Source organism: Artemia sp. Qi Xiang Cuo, chromosome 1 (genome assembly GCF_049724085.1).
Source record: "Artemia sp. Qi Xiang Cuo chromosome 1, ASM4972408v1, whole genome shotgun sequence".
Taxonomy (NCBI): Eukaryota; Metazoa; Arthropoda; class Branchiopoda; order Anostraca; family Artemiidae; genus Artemia; species Artemia sp. Qi Xiang Cuo.
In genome coordinates, this window is record NC_142794.1 from 47,882,335 (window position 1) to 47,902,668 (window position 20,334).

The window sequence follows — 20,334 nt, forward strand, 5'->3', positions numbered from 1 at the left end:
CAGCTTGGATTTTTTTTTTCAAATCCCTTCTTTTGATTACTTTTTAGATAAGCCACTATTTTTGCAAATGGTATGCACTCATTTTTAAAGCATATCCCGGGAAGGTTTATCTTATACCTATTACTCATATCTACGTGCTTTTTATAAATTTTATTATCTATAAGTGCCATACAGCACTAAAATATCGCTTTTGGTGCCACTTCTTAAGTGGAAGAGTTTGGAAGCATAAAACAGTACCATTGCAATAATTTTGCTCTTAAGCCCTGAACTGGAGGTTTATAAGAACCTTCACATATACTCCCCCTCCAGACCCCCTTAGTAAGTTTCAAAAATCGCCTACTCATCTTAAAAGTAAAAGATTAAAGCGAAAACAAATTAACTAAAACTAAAAACTTTTCAACTAGAATTTAGCTTGAATGATCAACAGTTTCGAATTAAACCTTCAGACTTCACTCTGCGATGAAGCCTGTGTGCTAGTTTTAAAGGAGGTAATTGAGCGAAAAGGACGCCCTTGCCCCCTTAGTTTTTACTCCTGCCTAAGTTTTGAAAAACACCTTTTTTTGGTCATTTCATTGGAAAAGGCACGTTTTTCATTTGAAAAAAATGGGGGAAAACGACCGAAAGTGCACTTTGTACGAATCTGCCATCAAGTCAAATTTATAAAAAGCGATTAGGTATAAATATAAGCTTTGAAATGAGCCCTTAAACAGCTTTTTGTTACAGTAGCCTTTTCGTTTCTGCTAGTCAGTAGGCAATTTATAAAGCCCTGTCTTCATTAGGGCTTTTTCAGGCAAAGTCGGCCGAGTAAAAGCAGCTTTTTCTTTAGGGTATCGAAAAACAAACGTTCCTGAAAAACATGTATTGTTTGATGAAGTATGGAAAATGAAATTTATGTTATAGACTGAAAGTTTTCCGTAGCTGTCAAGGTTGTTGACAGTATTTTCTAGAGTTGTCTCATCTTCCCTAGATCGGTATATTAGAAATTACATTAAAATTAAGTTTTCAACTGAAACTAAGGAGTGACATTAAAACTTAAAACGAACATACATTACTCCGTATAAATAAAAAAGATCATGGCAGCGTTGTTTCTACATTAAATTATCCGAGGGAAGTATACATTTTCCGAGGGAAGTAAAGAGCGAAGTTGAAACTTAAAACAGACAAAAATTATTACTTCACAGCCTATCTAATATACATCAATAAAACTAATACAGATAAAAAAAACTAATTATGTTTTTCTATGTTTCTAGGATTATAGAAAACTAGAGCTTTACTGAAAACAAAAATAATATAGGAATTTTGGTAAAATAAGCGCAAACCAATTAAAGACACTTTTTACAGAATAAAAATATTATCAATCCCTTTTAAGATAAAGCAACAATCAATTTTAGGATTGTTGTTTTATTTTAATTTTTTTGTTTAATATGGTATCACTTCTACAGAATGGCTCAGTTCAATGACTGGCTCTGGTTTTGGTTCTGAAAAGAACAAGCCATGATTAGTTTGTACACAAGTTTGAAGTAAAGCCATTTTAATAGTATTATGGCTACATATTACCTTTAAATGTGCATCATGGCTTGAAATTCACTGTTGTATAGAGAGATATAACCAGATTTCCAAAATTCATATAATTTCTTTTTTGATCCTCTTTTCAAGTAATACTTAAGCATAGTTCTTGCAATTTAAGACTGTATATTACTTACTGTTCGTATTATAGCTGTCGCGACCAAAATTCAACCTGATAAATCAATCCAACATTTCTGTATGCTGTTCACCTACTTTTCAGTTATTAAAAAAATATTTAATTTTACAATGAGGTTTTTAAGACGATTTTAATTGTATACTGACAGTTACTGATTTCATAATTGGTCTGAGATTATATAAAGACTATGTAAGACTTAATGGATTACTTTGTTTGTGACAGTCTAAATAATCACTTTTGATTCCAAAACCAATATTTCTGTTTCTTATACTTGACTTTTGTGTTTTCACTAAAGCACAAATTTTCTATAATCCCACAAAACATAGGGAACATAATTAGTTTGTTTATATGTATTTGTTTTATTGTAATATATTAGATAGGCTTTGAAGTAATGGTTTTTGTCCATTTTAAGTTTGACTTAGATAAAAATAATACCCTTTTTTCAGATAAAAGCCAAGAGCAGCAGAGCGAACAGAAACTATCCTGTATATGTGGAGCCGCCACCACCCCCTCAAACTTCTACTCTTTACGTTAAAGCTTGAATAGTGATTTACTGAAAGAATTTTAGAGTGCAAAATTATAGCCATTTGGTGAGTGGTGCTTTTATCGATTGCCTTTTAAAACATTTGTACAGAATGAACATGCCACTAAGTTTGTTTTGAAACAGAAAAGACATTTTTATCAAATAAAAGCAAAAAACGACATTAGAAATCAAAACAAACACAAGCCTCAGTATGAATGAAGCTGCTGTCCTTTTAATCCCCGACTCTTTCCTGGCGATTCCTATTATATTTTCTTGTTTTTGTTTTTTATTTGTGTTTTTTGACTCTAAAGTGCGAATACAGTCCATCTAGACTTGTTATAGCCATTTTGCAGAAATAAATCTTAGCTTACGCTAAAGTTTAACTAGTGATTAACTGAAAACATTTAGATTGCGAAAGTAAAGCCAGTCGGTGAGTTTTCTTTTTTGGTGAATAAAAAAAAAGAAAGTAACAATATTTCCCCTTTTTGTAAAAGGCTTGCTTGAGTTTTTTAAAGAATTTTGTAGACTAAAAGTTACAGAAACAAAGACCGGGGAAAGAGGTATTGAGATCTTACAAATTGTCTTTTTTATTTTCTGGAGAATATTCAAGGGGTATATCCATTTATACAGGGATATAAGTAAGGGAGGGGGTCAGCCGCCTCCTCCCAATTCCAAATTTTTATTGAATTTCTGGACACTTCTTATTCAAATTATCGATTTTTATCCCCTGGAAATGTATTTTTACTATTCCCTCCTCCTCCAGAAGAAAAACCTGATTACGAGCCAGTATATAAGTATATACATATGTAAATATATATATATATATATATATATATATATATATATATATATATATATATATATATATATATATATATATATATATATATATATATATATATATATATATATATATATATATATATATATATATATATATATATATATATAATTGATTTCAAATCCGCACTTTGTTGTAGTGTTGACTCCATGGGCGGCTAAACGAACAGTTAATAGACGCTCGTGAGGGCCTTAATTATTCGTTATGTGGAATCCTCACTCCCACTTCACCGACTAGATTATTCAAGATAAATTCTCGAAAAACTCAGACCATTCTTTCCCAAGATTGACCTGGTGCATTATCAATAGCCCATCCGCAAATCTTCTGCTGTGCGTCTCCAAGGTTCCAACTGCAGCAATTGCCAGGATTTTAAATTGGTCACTTATTTTCTGAAGTACAGTGGCCCCCTCCTTCTTGTCCTTAGTTTTGAAAAGGATGATTAACAACCGTCCTTGATGAGTCTTATGCCCGTGCCACATTATAGTCACACTTGTCGATAAAAACAAAATTACGCACGACTACAGCGCCAATTATGTTCGCCGTTCGTAATTTCTCGAGTTGAATATTGTTCAACTTTCAAACATAAATTTCTTGACTGACCCATCAGAGTCAAGGTTTAAGGGATACTTTTTAAAACTAGAAAAGATGGAAACTTAGTACAGCGGTTTTTCTATCTGTGAGAGGAATCTGACAAAAGTTAAGAAGACTTAGTATTAGTAGAGAACAGTTGGACACAAATTACTGTTGGTGCCAACTCTTTAAACTAATTTCTTACAATTTTAATTTTTTGCATTTTAAATACAAGTGTGACGCTAAAATAAAGAAAATTGCCTTGCCATTCATGATATTTGGCTTTCTTTATCGGTAGATGTGACTATGATGTGGCATGGGCATTATTCTAGTTGTGTCTACCAGCTTTTCGGTGGATAAACGTACGTCATTGTTTTTCAATCCCACGAGAGATAATACCTATTTGTATTGACCTTTTTTAAGTGTTTCACTAAATTTTTCATTTACATCTTCTGTTGAGTATTGTTATTAGGACACAAAAACTTAACAAAAAAACAATATAAGAGTGAATGGAGCACTTACATCTAACAGCATAACAGGAGGATCCGTCAGCAGTTCGCAAGCAATACTTGCTCTTTTCCTTTCACCTCCTGATAGTCCTCGTTTCATGCCTCCACCCATCACTAATCAAATAAAGTGAAAATATTAAAGTTAATCAACAAAACTGAAAACCAAGTTTCAAGTTTAGGGAACTGTTGTGAAGCTGTAAATTTATCATAAGCCATTGTGAAAATCTGGATCCATCGGTTAAACCGTATAGCAAATCAGTATCTCGAACAATAGTAGCACAGCATAAATATTAAACAGTAGCGAAAATTTGGTTCAGAAATGGGACCCATCACAGCACGAGCTTTGGTAAGTTACAAAAGTGTCATAGCAATAGCTTCAGTTGCTACTTGAAATTCAATCAGATAGTAGTGTATGCGTCACAGTATAAGTATATTACCTTTACTGTGGTAGGTGTGTAGTTAAAAATTTGTGATTGCGCGTGCGCGAAGGTGGAGTCATGAAGAAAGGTGTGCGATTGATATGCCCCAAAAATCTTCATATGAAGAGTATAGGAATTCTACTGTATAATATTTATGCTGTGAATAGTGGTTTCACATTGCCACTGACGCTAAGCAGCTTACGTACAGAGCATTAAAATGGTGTATGACCAGTCAGCCCGATATATTCCACCAGTCTTAAAAAAAAGTTTTGTAGACTTTAAGTAGACTAGCCTAATTAAGCAATGTGAAACCACTACAGGCTCATATTGTAAGCATATTTCGGAAATACAGCTCTATCTGTAGCACAGCTAAAGAACTTGAAAGTTTGTCCTAAGCAAGAAATAACTATAAATACAGATAAAATACCGTTGTACCAAAGACGGTAATAGTAGTATGCTAAATATGGATTTGCTGGGACGTATAGGAAATACTTTGCTGGGACGTATAGGAATTACCATGCTATTTGCCTATATTATATTCCTTCCCATGCTATTTGCCTAGATTACGTTCCTTCCCATGTTATTTGCCTCGATTACGTTCCTTCCCATGCTATTTTCTTGATGCTCTACACCTTTTCAAAGAGTCAGTACTCCCTCACATGGTATACACTACAGTTTCACGTGCACATTGTAAAAAGCGACCGAACCTATAAAGTGGTCAAACACGGTTTGAAACTTGTGCTATCAGACTGGTTTTTCTGATTTTTTGGACAATTGCCTTAACTCGAGAGTAGTTTGTTATTAATGCGTCGTTGCTAATTAAAAATTGGATGGTACAATCGGAATTTTTTGATTGACCTTTGCAAATGGGGCTAAGGACTTAGCGACTTGGACTTTATGAACGTTATTAATTAATATCAGAATGAAAGGAGCGTGAATGATTGTAATTAGTGATTGGATCGTATGAAGATGAAGAAAAAGGATTAAACTGATTAGCAGTTAAGGTAACCCTGAAGAGCTTGTTAATTCATACCTTATTTATTATAAATTTGGAACAATATCAATCTATGGAAATGGTTAACGATGATAAAATGGTGTTATGACTTGACCTAGCTTTACTTCTTTGATATGTTCTGTATAATACACAAGTTGCGTTTGAACAGTGTTGTCAGTTTAAAATAGAGTTTAACTTTATAACAAACTAAAAAGTTGATACTCAGAGAGATCTAGATAGCAAGAAAAGCATTTTAATAATGAAATTCAGAACAAACCTTAGAAATCCTTGCAAATCAAGTAGTAAGGTGTATGTGAGTACGAACCATCAAGGATCATAAGCACCAACGACCCTAACAAGCAGAGACATCAGCCACGCAAAGGTCCCCTATCCCCAAACTCGAAGGGCCCCCCCCTCTCCTCCAACTTTTTGGCCCCCTCCCCCATTTTTTTTTAATTTGTTTTTTTGAATTTTTTTAACTTTTTTTATTATTTTTTTTAACATGTAATATTTTTTTCAACCTTTTTTTTTACATGTCTTCGAATGAGATGAAACATACTTAAAACAAAAAAAAATCATATTTAAAATTTTCAAAACTCAAAATGAGAAAGGAATATACATGATAGTCATGACCTTTACTATTAGAAAAATAATGTTTGTAGTAGGACTTTTTTTTATTTGACTAAAAAAAATTTTGGACTTCGAAATAATTCAACTTTTTTTTACGTATCTTAAAAGTACATAAAATATTCTTACGGCTCTAAAAAGTGTACTCTATTCTTGCTCATAGACACGATGCGGCTTTCCCACTGATACTTTATGGCTGGTTATCGACACTATCTAGTTTATTGCATGTATTAAATCATTATTTTTCTACGCGATGGAACGGTAAACACATGGAGCATATGTAAGAAGATAGTAAGGCTGAAACATTTTAATAGTATGTTCAAAAGCAAGTTCTATTCTAGCAGTGAATATCGAAAAGGAGACGTATCAGAACTATAGAATCTTTGTAAGGTACAATTCTCTTGGTTATGTGCACAAGTATTGCTATGGGATCAAAAAATTAAATTTCTTTGAAGCACCAACACAATCAAACCTTTATGTCAGTGGCGCCAATTCACGAAAATGTAGGGGGGGGGCAAGGATTTTTTTTCAATTTTTTTTAATTAAGATGCAAAAAAAAGAACAACATTTTGCAAACATACCTAAAACAGGGGGCAGCGGCGAGGTCGCTGCTTGGCAAAATCGTCGACTAATCTATCCAAATCCAGTTTCTTTACCTCCTCTTTTTCAACGGCCATTATCATGAGATCACTGAGTCTGTCGTTTCCCATCGTCGATCGCGGATAGTCTTTCACACGCCGTAATTCCGAGAAGAATCGTTCATTACTGGCAGTGGTCACAGGCAAAGTAGCAACTAGCTTCATCAGTTTTAGCACTGCAGAATAGGCAACTGGGAAGTCGGATAAGATTTCGATAGCTTGAAGAAGATCCATTTTTGAAACATAACTTTTTGACCGATGCAGCTTTGCAAGAGTAAGCTGGGATTTTATGACATGGTCATCGACACCGAGAATCTCTGGATAATGACACGTAACTCTTTCCACTTTTGAAAATTTGAGAAAATTAGAATTTGAGGGGTCGAAGGCAGATAAAGCGTCGAGCAGAGGCATATTCTGCATGAAACGTTGGTCCATCTCACTCGTGAAACGATCTATTACCTCAAAGTACAGAAGTTTACCGCAGTCTGATTCAACTGGCTGACTGATATTGCGTTTACCGGTTGTTGAGTTTGAAAGAAAGTCTTTGAGACGAATGGAAATGGCTTGACTTCTCTTGCTTCGAGCACTGGTTTTAGATTGTGGATATTTCGATTCCTGGATATCGTTTAAAGCCAAGAATTTAGATATGTTTTTGCTTAAGTTGTTCCATTCGTTATCATTTCTCAGCTTTTTGAGTGTCTCATGTGTCCCAGAAATCAGTGCAAGTGCCTTATAAATCAACAAACTTCCGGATTGAAGTTGCTCTGATAAATAATTTACAATGACTAATACTTTTTCCATTATGTGTAAAGTTTAAACAAAAGAGGCAGAGTTGATTTTTTCCAGTAGTCCTTTTGCTTCACACGCTGCCTCTCCGTTGGAACTATCAGAGACTGCGGCAAGCACAGCAACAATACAATCAAATCTGGCCTTCACCTTCGAAATAGAGCGGACTGCGTAAAACCAGCGAGTCTGGACGGTCCTCTCTAGCTCCAAGACTTTTTGCCCGCTAATACGCTGGGATTCCACAAATAGCTCGTGACGAGTATTGCTGCATGATATAAATGCGTAGTCTTTGCACCACAGAGAAAAATTCAGATAGTTCGCTGATATTTTTTAGGCAGTCAGTCAAAACAAAGTTTAATCTGTGGGCATGGCAGTGTACATAAACTGCATGAGGCACCTTCTCCCTAAACTTTGCTTGAATTCCGTTAAAATCCCCACTCATAACGGATGCGCCTTCATAAAATTGGGCAATACACAGCATCAAATCTACACCAAGCTTTTCTATAGTTTCACAAATCGAGGTGGATAAGCTCTCAGCGTCTAATTTGTGCATGTGATAGCAGCCGATTGGTCGCTCCATTACTTTTCCATTTGATATGTACCTGAGTAGGATCGCTAAATGTTCTTTTCTAGAAACGTCTTTTGTCTCGTCGACAAGAATAGCAAAGTAATTAGCTGATTTTACTTCTGAAATAATATCTTGGTGCAAGGCATTTCCTATCAGTGTAACTGCGTCATTTTGGTACTGATGACTGCAATAGTGACCATATTGGCGCTGTAACTTGGCCTTCAGCTTTTCGTCGCCTTTAGACATTTCCTCCATCAATTAAATCAAATTACCCCGGTTTGCAGATGTTTCTGATTCGTCATGACCCCTCAAAGCAAGACCCTGGCGGCCAAGAAAGTAAATAGCGCGAAAAATGTACTTCACATGATCTCTATTTTCCTGAACCTCTTGAGATCTGGATTGAATTAAGGCATTCGCTATAGATTTCGAATTATCAGTACTCATTATCTTAAATTCCGTCCATGCTGACATACAATGTCTGTGTCTTTCAGAAACATCATGTTGCTTTAATAGAGCAGAACTGTCTTTCCACTTGCAAAATCCTGACTCAATGAAAACCCTTTTTCCAGCAGTTTCTCCAGCCCTTAGTCCCCATAGAAAAATGGCGGCAAGCAAAACAAAACACGGAATTCAATTTTTTTAGGTATTCAATCCATTCATAAGTCTTATAGTAATGTGCACTGAATTTCCTTTCGTTAGAAGAGGAAGCCGGCTATCTCTCAAGAATAGGTTGAGCTGGTTTGTCGTGACGCGTCCTAGAGATATCTGAGAGTTTATTGACTGCTACTGGAACCCGCAAGGGGTTCAGCGATGCAGACCGAACTTTCATGTTGATCTGAGCCATTTATTGTTCCGCTTGTTTTCAAAATTTTGTCACAGACTGGGGAATTTATCTCAACTAACCCGAGACTTTGAGCGCTGACACTATTGCCAGTTTCTTGCACTAAAGTTTCTTCATTTTTCTTCCGCATTTTCACCGAAAAAAAATCCAAATTTTGTTGTCGCTTTTTACTCATAGTTTGATAGCGATGTATACCCTCCTTTCTTCTAATAAAACGTATACTTTGATAGGTACAGCTAAATCGTTTCCGAGTTATAGATTCTCACGAAGAAGGCAGAAAAGTCGCTTTTACTATAAACTATATGTTTTATTATAGCAAGTTTATATACAGTAGTTTAAGACAGATAAAGTTAAACGAGTAGTAGACAAGGACTTCACTCAGACACGGCAAGAGAAGAACTGAAGAAACATGTAGAAACTCCCTTAGAAAATCACTCCCATACTCCACGGTGAAACTACCCCGCTTAGAAACCCCATAAACCAATCATTTACATTTCCTGTTCACGACAGTTCCATACACTCCACTGGAACTAGTTATCCCATAAACAATTCAGCGACGTCAAGAATCTTCTGACCAAAACCCCCTTGAAACCCTAGAACACATTTCCTTTCCTAGCTACTAAAAAAGGGAATATACAAAATTCATAGTTTACAACGAATTCTTAACAAGAACAATAACGAAACGGGTACTGACCACATGAAGCTTAGTTTTGAATGAACCCTACTCAGAAATAAAATAGTTTGGACGCGCTCGCTCTTAGACATTTCAAAACAAGATTATATAATTAGGGCACCAGTTTGTTTGTCGTATTTATTGGACCAGTTGCTGGTTTAATACAGCACATAGCTAAAATAGATAATAGCTGTGAAATATAAATAAGAAGGTAATTTTCAAAGTCTAGGGGGGGGCTATGCCCCCCCCCTAATTGGCACTCCTGTCTTATGTTTTTGGATATGCAAGATTGAGATCTCTATAGAGATGATTGCACTCAAAGAGAATGTCAACATAAAAATAATCGTTGATGATAGATGACAACTCCTTGCTACTGTTGCAGGTAACACATTACCTGCTGATACATCCTATCGTCAGCTTTCGGGTATTAGCATTCAACGGAAGATCAAAAAAAGAAAGGCCTACTCTTCTACTAATATCATAAACCATGTCTTGTCTACGTGCCGAAACTGTTATATGTGTAAAAATAATATGATAATAGACAGTGAAATTGCCAGAAAAATAAAAAGGGCATTAGTAGAAAATATCACTATGGAATATAAAGATGAATCGATGAAAAACAAAGCACCAGCAAACGTTACTGCCATTGATCAAACAGTCAGTGAACCAAATAATACCAAAGACGAAAAGTATATTGAGCCTGTCGATGTCACACCAGTAAAAATTGTGTATGACTCAAAATGGAATAATGATTATTCTACCGATTACGAACTAAGAGAAGACAATAACTACAATATCAAGAGAGAACATGGTAAACTATTTTATGGAACGGATTCAAAATATGCATCCGTAGTTGGATATGCTGGATAAAATTGACAAAACCTAACTATCAGCGTGAATATATGCTATATCTACACCTTTTGTCAGATATGTTTGGCAAAATATATAAAACCTAAGTATCTAACTGATGAAATGTTTTGTCAGCAACATTTGCCAGATATCTCAGATAAACTCTGTGCGTCAGATGGGTTAAATTCTATATCAACATCCCTTTCTAAAGTATATGGGATTAAATCGATAAAATCTACGTATCAGAGTAAATAAATGCTTTATCAACATACTCTAAATGCATTATCAACATCATTTGTCGGGTATATCGGATAAAATTGACAAAATCTAAGCATCAGTTTGATTAAATTCTAAGTCAATAACCCTTTCTCGAATACATGGGATAAAATTGACAAAATCTAAGTATCGGAATGATTGAATTCTATATCAACAACCTTTTCTCGAATACATAGGATAAAATTTAAAAAATCTAAGCGTCAGAGTGAATAAATTTTTTATATCAACATCTATAGTCAGATACATCGGATAAAATTGACAAAATCTAAGTATCAGACTGAATAAATGCTTTATCAACATCATTGTCGGATATGTTGGAAATTTTTTTTTATCAAGGAAATATCTAAATGCGTTTAAGGTATAGTACGAATGGCTTGCATCCGTTGTTGGATATGTCATTATGAAAAAATTGTAAGTAGGTAACAAATGTGGCGTTAAAGAAAAGGCATGGTTGTTATCTGTGGCGTTAGGGAAATGGACCACTCTTAATTGGGAGATATAAAAATAGGTTAACTACTGAATTTGATTTTCCTTGTGAAATGACCAACTCGATCCGAGAGAGTTTAATCCGAAGTTACAACCGTGCTAAATATTACCTTTTGATTCTGCCAAATGTGACATTTAAACTACACCGTATGATATGGGGGGAGTTTAAACTAGGGAGCTAGTCAAATAGGTGCCTTAAACATTCTTAGTAGGTCATCAGATCCCTGGGAGCGTTCCAATGGGCAGTATACGAACTAGAGGGTTACTCTTGAAATCTAGATACAGATATATAAAATAAGATAATGAAAATAGAAAAGTAATGGATTTATTAAACTTACATAATCAAACATACGACTTCAAAATTCAGTAGGCAAAAGTAAATACAGCAATGACAATGATACTGTGATTATATCAGAATGCCCCAAAAACACTTCTTCACAACTATATAACATGAATTTTGCTTCTGAGCAATAAACACTATTTTCTAATTGGTTCATCTCCACACGGAGGGCCCGTCTCTTTACTCTTATGCTGACAAAATCAAACATTATGCAGCCAAAACTACCCAATAGTTTTTTCCGCGATATTCTGATCATTAAACATACACATTCCTGAGAGTACTTCTAAATTTCTAAACTAAGTTTTAAACAATGTCCCACTATGTATTTCAAAGCACTCCTGCGAAATTCAAATCCATCTCATTAGTATTGTACTTGCAAAAAACCCGTATTTTTCTGCTTTTCAGATCTGTCAAAAGCGCTTGGAAATGTTCGCGATTCCTTTGTTTTGTAGAACAAAGAATGCGGATCTATACAGAGTATTCTTGAAGTTCTTGGTATTTGAAATTAATCACCTTTTGCTTTGAACTTTTTAAAGGGATATTTGGCTGATGAATAAATGGGAATTTTAAGGCAGATTTCCAAGCTTAATCAAAGGGGTTTGATTTGCATCGGAAGCGTATTAAAATGAGGTAAACTTTTCATATTTTAAAGTAAAACATTGTACATGGTACACAAACTCTTTCTTGAATTCACCTCTTGGATACAAATACAGAAATTTAATTAAGGAAATTATGAAAAAAAAATTTAACAAATTCATTATTAACATCCATTATCGATTGAAGTCGCTTCCTAGACAGACAATACAGCAATTTCACAAAATCTAAGTATAAGAGTGAATAAATTTTTTTTTATCAACATCCTTTGTCAGATACATCAAATAAAATTGACAAAATCTAAATTTCAGAATGAATAAATTCATTATCAACATCTTTTGTCAGATATGATGGATAAAATTGACAAAATTTAAGTGTCAGAGTGAATAAATTTTTTTATCAACATCCTTTGTCAGATACATCAAATAAAACTGACAAAATCTAAATTTCAGAATGTATAAATGCTTTAACAACATGCATTATCGGATATGTCGGATAAAATTGACAAAATCTAAGTATCAGAGTGACTAAATTCTATATCAACATCCTTTTCTCGGATACATAGGATAAAATTGACGAATTCTAAGTGTTAGAGTGAATACATTTTTTATCAACATCCTTTGCCAGGTACATCGGATAAAATTGACAAAATCTAAGTATCAGAGTGAATAATTTTTTTATCAACATCCTTGGCCAGATACATCGAATAAAAATTGACAAAATCTAAATATCAGAATGAATAAATGCTTTAACAACGTCCTTTATCGGGTATGTCGGATAAAATTGACAAAATCTTAGTATCAGTGTGATTAAATTCTACATCAGCATCCTTTTCTCGGATACATAGATTAAAATTGACAAAATCTAAGTGATAGAGTGAATATTTTTTTATCAACATCCTTTGCCAGTTACATCGGATAAAATTGACAAAATCTAAGTGTCAGAGTGAATAAATTCATTATCAACATCCGTTGTCGGATATGTCGGATAAAATTGATAAAATCTAAGTATCAGAGTGATTAAATTCCATATCAACATCATTTTCTCGGATACATGGGATAAAATTGACAAAATTTAAGTATCAGAGTGAATAAATTCTTTATCAACATCCTTTAAAAGCATTATCAACATCATTTGTCGGCTATATCGGATAAAATTGACAAAATCTAAGTATCCGTTTGATTAAATTCTATATCAACATCCCTTTCTCGGGTACATATGATAAAATTGACAAAATCTAAGTATCAGATTGATAAAATTCTATATCAACATCCCTTTCCCGGGTACATGGGATAAAATTGACAAAATCTAAGTATCAGAGTGAATAATTTATTTTTTATCAACATCTTTTATCAGTTAGAACAATTATAATTAACAAAATCTAAATATCAGAGTGAATAAATGCTTTTTCAGCATCCTTTGTCGGATATGTTGAATAAAATGGAAAAAAATCTAAATTCATTATCAACATCCTTTGTCGGATATGTCGGATCAAACTGACAGAATCTAAGTATCAGAGTGATTAAATTCCATATCAACATCCCTTTCTCGTCTCGGGTACATAGGATAAAATTGTCAAAATCTAAGTATCAGATTGATTAAATTCTATATCAACATTCCTTTCTCGGGTACATGGGATAAAATTGACAAAAGCTAAGTATCAGAGTGAATAATTAATTTTTTATCAACATCTTTTATCAGTTACAACAATTTAAATTAACAAAATCTAAATATCAGAGTGAATAAATGCTTTTTCAGCATCCTTTGTCAGATATGTTGAATAAAATTGACAAAATCAAAATTTAATATCAACATCCTTTGTCGGATATGTTGGATAAATTCGAGAGAATATAAGTATCAGAATGATTAAATTCTACATCAACATCTCTTTATTAGATAAAAGGGATAAAATCGATAAAATCAAAATATCAGAGTGAATAAATTGTTTATCAACATCCTTTACATGTATTATCAACATGATTTGTCGGCCATATTGGATAAAATTGACAAAATCTAAGTATCATATTGACTAAATTTTCTATCAACATCCCTTTCTCGAATACTTGGGATAAACTTGACAAAATCTATGTATCGGAGGTATTAAATTCCATATCAACATCCCTTTCTCAGATACATGGGATAAAATTGACAAAATCTAAGTATCGGAGTGAATAATTACTTTATCAACATCCCTTAAATGTATTATCAACATCACATGTCAGATACATCATATAAAATTGACAAAATCTAAGCACCAGAAAGAATAAATTCATTTTCAAAGTTTTTATCGGATACATCAGATAACAGTCATAAAATCCAAGTTCTATTCATTTTGACTTCATGCGTCCTTACGTTGAATTTAGGTTAGACCGGTTATAGTCTCGGAAATATCAAAACCATAGGTTAGGTTATGTTAGCTTACGTGCGCGCACGTAAGCTAAGCTAACCTAACCTATGATTTTGAATAATTTAGAAGTCCAAAAAAAAATTTTTGTCCAATAAAAAAAAGTGCTACTACAAACATTATTTTTCTAGTAATAAAGGTCATGACTATCATGTCTATATCGTTCATATTTCGAGTTTGGAAAATATTAAATGGGATTTTTTTTTGTGTTTCATCTCATTCGAAGACATGTAAAAAAACAAAGTTGAAAAAAATATAATGTTAAAAAAAATAATAAAAAAAGAAAAAAAAATACAAAAAAAAATGGGGGGAGGGGGCCAAAAAGTTGGTGGGGAGAGGGCGCCCTTCGAGTTTGGGGATAGTGGACCTTTGGGGGGTTGATGTCTGCTGGTTAGGGTCGATGGTGCTTATGATCCTTGATGGTTCGTACTCACATACACCTTACTACTTGATTTGCCAGGATTTCTAAGGTTTGTTCTGAATTTCATTATTAAAATTCTTTTCTTGCCATCTACATCTCTTAGTATCAACTCTTTAGTATACTATAACGTTAGACTCTATTTTAAACTGACAACACTGTTCAAACGCCACTTGTGTATTATACAGAACACATCGAAGAAGTAAAGCTGAGTCAAGTCATAAGACCATTTTATCATCGTTAACCATTTCTATAGATTAATGTTATTCCAAATATATAATAAATGCGCTATAAATTAACAAGCTCTTCAGGGTTACCTTAACTGATAATCACTTTATCCCTTTGACTCCATCTTCATACGATCCAATCACTAATAACAATAATTCGCGCTTATTTGATTCAAACATTAATTAATATCGTTCATAGAGTCCAAGTCGCTAATCCCTTATCCCTATTTGCAAATGTCAATCAAACAATTCTGATTGTAGCATCCAATTTTTTAATTAGCAACGACGCATTAATAACAAACTACTCTCGAGTTAAGGCAATTGTCCAAAAAATCAGAAAAACCAGTGTGATAGCACAAGTTTCAAAACGTGTTTGACCACTTTATAGATAAAGGTTTGGTCGCTTTTTACAATGTGCACGTGAAACTGTAGTGTATACCATGTGAGGGAGTACTGACTCTCTTTGAAAAGGTGTAGAGCTTCAAGAAAATAGCATGGTAAGGAACATAATCTAGGCAAATAGCATGGGAAGGAACATAATCTAGGCAAATAGCATGGGAAGGAACATAATCTAGGCAAATAGCATGGTAATTCCTATACGTCCCAGCAAAGTATTTCCTATACGTCCCAGCAAATCCATATTTAGCATACTTCTGGTAATATGATCAATTAATAACTAAAGGCAAATTCGGCTACTGTCTAGGTCAGCGAACACTAAAGGATGTTATAACGGCTGGATTATCCGGAAAATATAGGTGCTAACCTTGGAGGTTATGACGACACCTGCGGGATGTTTCCCACCATAGATCCTCCCACCAAAATACTGACAATCCAAAATATTCCAGAGAAAATTAAAAAAAATATATCTTGAATCATTTAGCGTACATATTAATATCACCAACAGAGATTTTACCCCAAAAATCACAACCCTTTTTGGTGGCCTTTGACGTTTTTTCCTAATATTATATACATTTTTTAAGCTAATAAATCTTTATGTGTAAACGTAAATTCAAATTTTTCACTTACAATTCACTGCAAAGAAGTGTTAGATCTTAGGTGGTAAATGTTAGGGAGTCTGCCAACTACCCTTCACCCAACTTTTTTCGGGTACTCCTGTACTAAACGGACTCTTTTATATACTGCAATGGAATCCAGTCACGAAAAACCCGTTTTTGACGGGTTAATTCAAGACACCGCTATAGAGCAATGCAATGTATAGCGTGGTTTTCATTGCGTATACGATATTTAAACTGTTGTTTTTTGGGGTTTACGGGGGGGAGTACCTAGGTTAAGTTAGGTTCTGTAATAATATATACTATGCTTTACCCCACCCCTTAATTTGCAAATTTAAATACCAAATTTTTTTATAAAATATTATAAATTAATCCTATTTTATTTTATTTCATTAACCTTAACCAAACTAGCACTATATAAAAAAGTTCTTTTAGTAAAGGAGTACCCTCTTTTCGTTTTAAAGAAATGTTTGTGTGACAATGCTCCAAGAACGACAATCATTCCTAAATAGCCCACTCCTTAAAATATTTCTCAGAGGAGTGGTGAAACTTCAAACAGGAATTTTTTGGTCATACTTTCCGTATTTTTCAAGTGGGTTTTTCGGGCAACTCTAGTTCTAGGGACTAATCCCCGAAGTCAGGTCTTTCTTAATGCAGGTCTTGACAGGGTGTGGCCTGACCCCCCCCCCCTGCTTTGGATGCGTCATGTTTGGTTACCCGTATCGACGTCACATTGCCAACCTCCCGGGGAAATTCTAATGAAGAGAGAGCCTCAAGTCTAGTTCAGGTCCAAGGACTTGAGTCAAAACAATAGCTTATAAAATTCGAAACGAATATGTTGCCACTTAATAGGAGCAAATAACATGCGCCTATCTTATCTGCAGTGAATAAGGAAAACATGAGGTAAAGTTTCCATGATATCATTACGAAGGATATTTATATAAGCTTCATTATTTACTTGGAAATAAACTTGAAGATGCTGATAAAGAATTATCTGATTCTTTAATATTAAATAATTCCCTGGACCTGATCACGCTAATGTTCATTTATTTTTTGTTTTTTCTTGTGAAAGGTGCATAATTTTTTATTTAATTTACAATTTTAAGCTAAAGGTTTCCGACAAAGATATTTTTAAAATACCTTTCCTTCTTCATTTATCGTCAAAAAAAATTTTAAACCAAAAATTTATGCTGTTTTTATACTTCAGAACAAAATAATTTACAATTTCCGGTTTATAAACCAAGATTTTTTTTAAATTAACGGACATATTCTTCCATTTTTATCTTAGCCGCGTTTTCAAGCTCAGCGGGTTGTTCTCGTCTAGTTTCAAGTTTCTATTTTTCGTCTAGATATCAGCTGGCTCGAAGTTTCAACCCGTGTTTTCCTCGAGAACCCGCTTTGTGAAAACCCTTGATGCACTAGACGAGAAAAACCCGTGTTAGAACCCGCTGAGCCGTGAACAACCCGTCTTCGACCATGGGTTGTTCTCGTCTAGTGCATCAAGCATTTTCACAAAGCGGGTTCTTGAGGAAAACACAGGGTTGAAACTTCAAACCCGCTGAAACTAGACGCAAAACTAGAAACTTGAAACTAGACGAGAACAACCCGTGTTCGAACCCGCTGAGCTTGAAAACGCGGCTCTTAATAAGTGTCAAAATCATAACTGACCTGTGTCCAAGCATTTCTCAAGCTCTAAAACTTGAACAATTCTGTCTACATTAAGCTTCCTCTCTTCATTAGTAAAAAAGTCTGGTAAGCGCAACTCTGATGTGTACTGCAAAACGAAAAAAAAATTAAGACCAATTTCTAGCATACAAAAATGTTCAAAATATAATCCTATTACAGAAAAAACTGTAAATCCTATTTACAGTCTTCACATAATGGGGAAACTAACTTTGCAAAATGGGGAAACTAAATTGTTCATGAGGCGATAAACACTGTCTTGTGAGTGTGTGTGCATTTCAATAATCTTTTTTTGCTTAGACATGACAGTATTAAAGACGGAATTTCTTTCGCTATGACAAAACGGTCGAGTGAAAAACTCTATTAAATAAATGTAAAAAGTCGTTTTCGGTAAGGATAAATTACATGAGGTGGCAAAAAATCAACAGAGAGAAAAAACTCAATGAAAAAAAAACCAGCAAATGAGACTGCGGCCAGTGGAGAGAAAAGACAAAAAATGTAAAACAACGCAGATATTTCGCCTGTATCAAAACAATGCGTCTTCAGCACAAGAGAAACACAAGCAGAAAGAGATAAAAACCAAACTAAAACTAATAACAAATAAAACCACCACCAATAAAATACAATTGGCGCAACTAATCCACGTAGGGAAAAGAAGCTATTAAAGCTACTTCGATGAGAACACCAAAGCAACTTAATATCCGCATTGTTTTAAATTTTTCGCCTTTTCTCTCCACTGGCCGCAGTCTCGTTTGTTCTTTTTTCTTCATTGAGTTTTTTCTGTGTTGGGTTTTTGTCAAGGCTGGCCAGTTCGGCTTAAGATCTTTCACACGAGGTGGCAACCCTGAAGTGATTATACAAAACGGATAAATGTGTTTCAATGTTCAAAACAGATTAATTTGGAGCACAAAAAGGAAAAACACTTCAGACTATGAGCTATACTGACCAAACAAGCTAATTTGAACCATCATTAAGGTATATGTACCTTCTAAAACAAGCTTCCTCTCTTACAAGCTTGCAGCTATAACTTGCATTAAAAGGACAGGATGTTTATAGCATTGGATTCATTTGTCTCAAATCTATTCATTCACCAAATCAGAATTACGATATTACTTTTAGACTTTTTCTTGGATAAGCATCTAAACTTCCTTAAAAATAAGAAAATTGTCCTTTTTTCAAATAATCTCAGCCGATTTTTTTCAATCTGAAAAACCATGCACAACCAATTTCATAAATGTAATTCGGCACATGGATAGAGTGATATATGAAAACTTGGAGAGCAGAATAATAACGCACTAAAACCCGCTCTGGGAATATAACCCTGCAATTAGAGTTGCCACCACGGTCAGTTCCTAAGGTGCTACGATTGCCCAAATTTGCATGCTACACAACAATTTTCGGTGCTAGAGTCAAACAATTGAGTGTACCGTGGTGGTCAAAATAGCAGTTTCGTGCTACAGGTGGCAACCCTGCCAGCAATAACAGTTAAATATGTAAATACAAAGCAGCGGTGCCATTAGTGGGTGTGCAGGGGTAATTTGCCTCATCCTCCTTGATTTTGAAAAATAGCTTTTTTTACACTTTAATTCAAAATACATTTTTGGGGGTAATTTTCATTGAAAAAAGATCGAAAAAACCAACAAAATTACATTCACCGTAGAATTACAAAAAAAAATCGACCCCTCCCCCCACATTTTGTGAAACGGTGTTGCTGGTGGAAGGTACCCTTTGTAGTACTTTTTGATCAGAATGAGGTGTCTTTTCTTAGTGTGGCAGTCTTTTTTGGCAAACAAAATGACATTTTAAGTCACAAATTGACGTGATAATAAAGTATCTAGTATCCTAGAGTATCCTAAAGGATACTAAAGTACCCTACTGATAAATACTAGCAGTAGGAGCTTTTTGTCCTGAAAATGACTAAAATCGGCAAAGCCAGTAGCGGATCCAGGGGGAGAAGGCCCCCCTGACGTAGTCTAAAGTAGTGTCATTTGCTTAATTAGCGCAAGTTTGCGTTAATTAAACTTGCTCCTAATGTAAGTTTATCGAATCAACCTATTTTGCCCCCCCTCCCCCTTCTAAAAAAAAATCCTGGATCCGCCCTTGGGCAAAGCAAGCCATGGAATTTGTTTTTTGAGCGTAAACAGCCTTTAAACTAAAGTAAAACGATCATCTGAATGTCATTGTTAATCTGCCGACGAGACCGGTAAATACTGAATGTGAAGCATTTGAAATTTGTCTGGTGAGATATGTTCTTATTGTTCTCACGGAATCATATAGCTAAGAGAATAAAGTGGACTAACCCGGAGAAGGATTGCAAATCAATACACTATCTTTTTTAGCTTAATTGATCATG

General features: G+C 34.4%; 1 protein-coding gene across 1 annotated transcript in view; it reads right to left on the bottom strand.

Moving 5' to 3' along the window:
• The window catches only part of E23 (ABC transporter G family member E23), a 110,135-nt gene that overhangs the window by 50,660 nt on the left and 39,141 nt on the right, over window positions 1-20,334 (bottom strand). The window contains exons 4-5 of the mRNA XM_089107997.1: window positions 17,967-18,072; window positions 4,159-4,259 (exon numbers count right to left, since the gene is read on the bottom strand). Coding sequence (XP_088964123.1) covers window positions 4,159-4,259; window positions 17,967-18,072 — 207 coding nt within the window. The remainder of the gene's footprint in view (window positions 1-4,158; window positions 4,260-17,966; window positions 18,073-20,334) is intronic.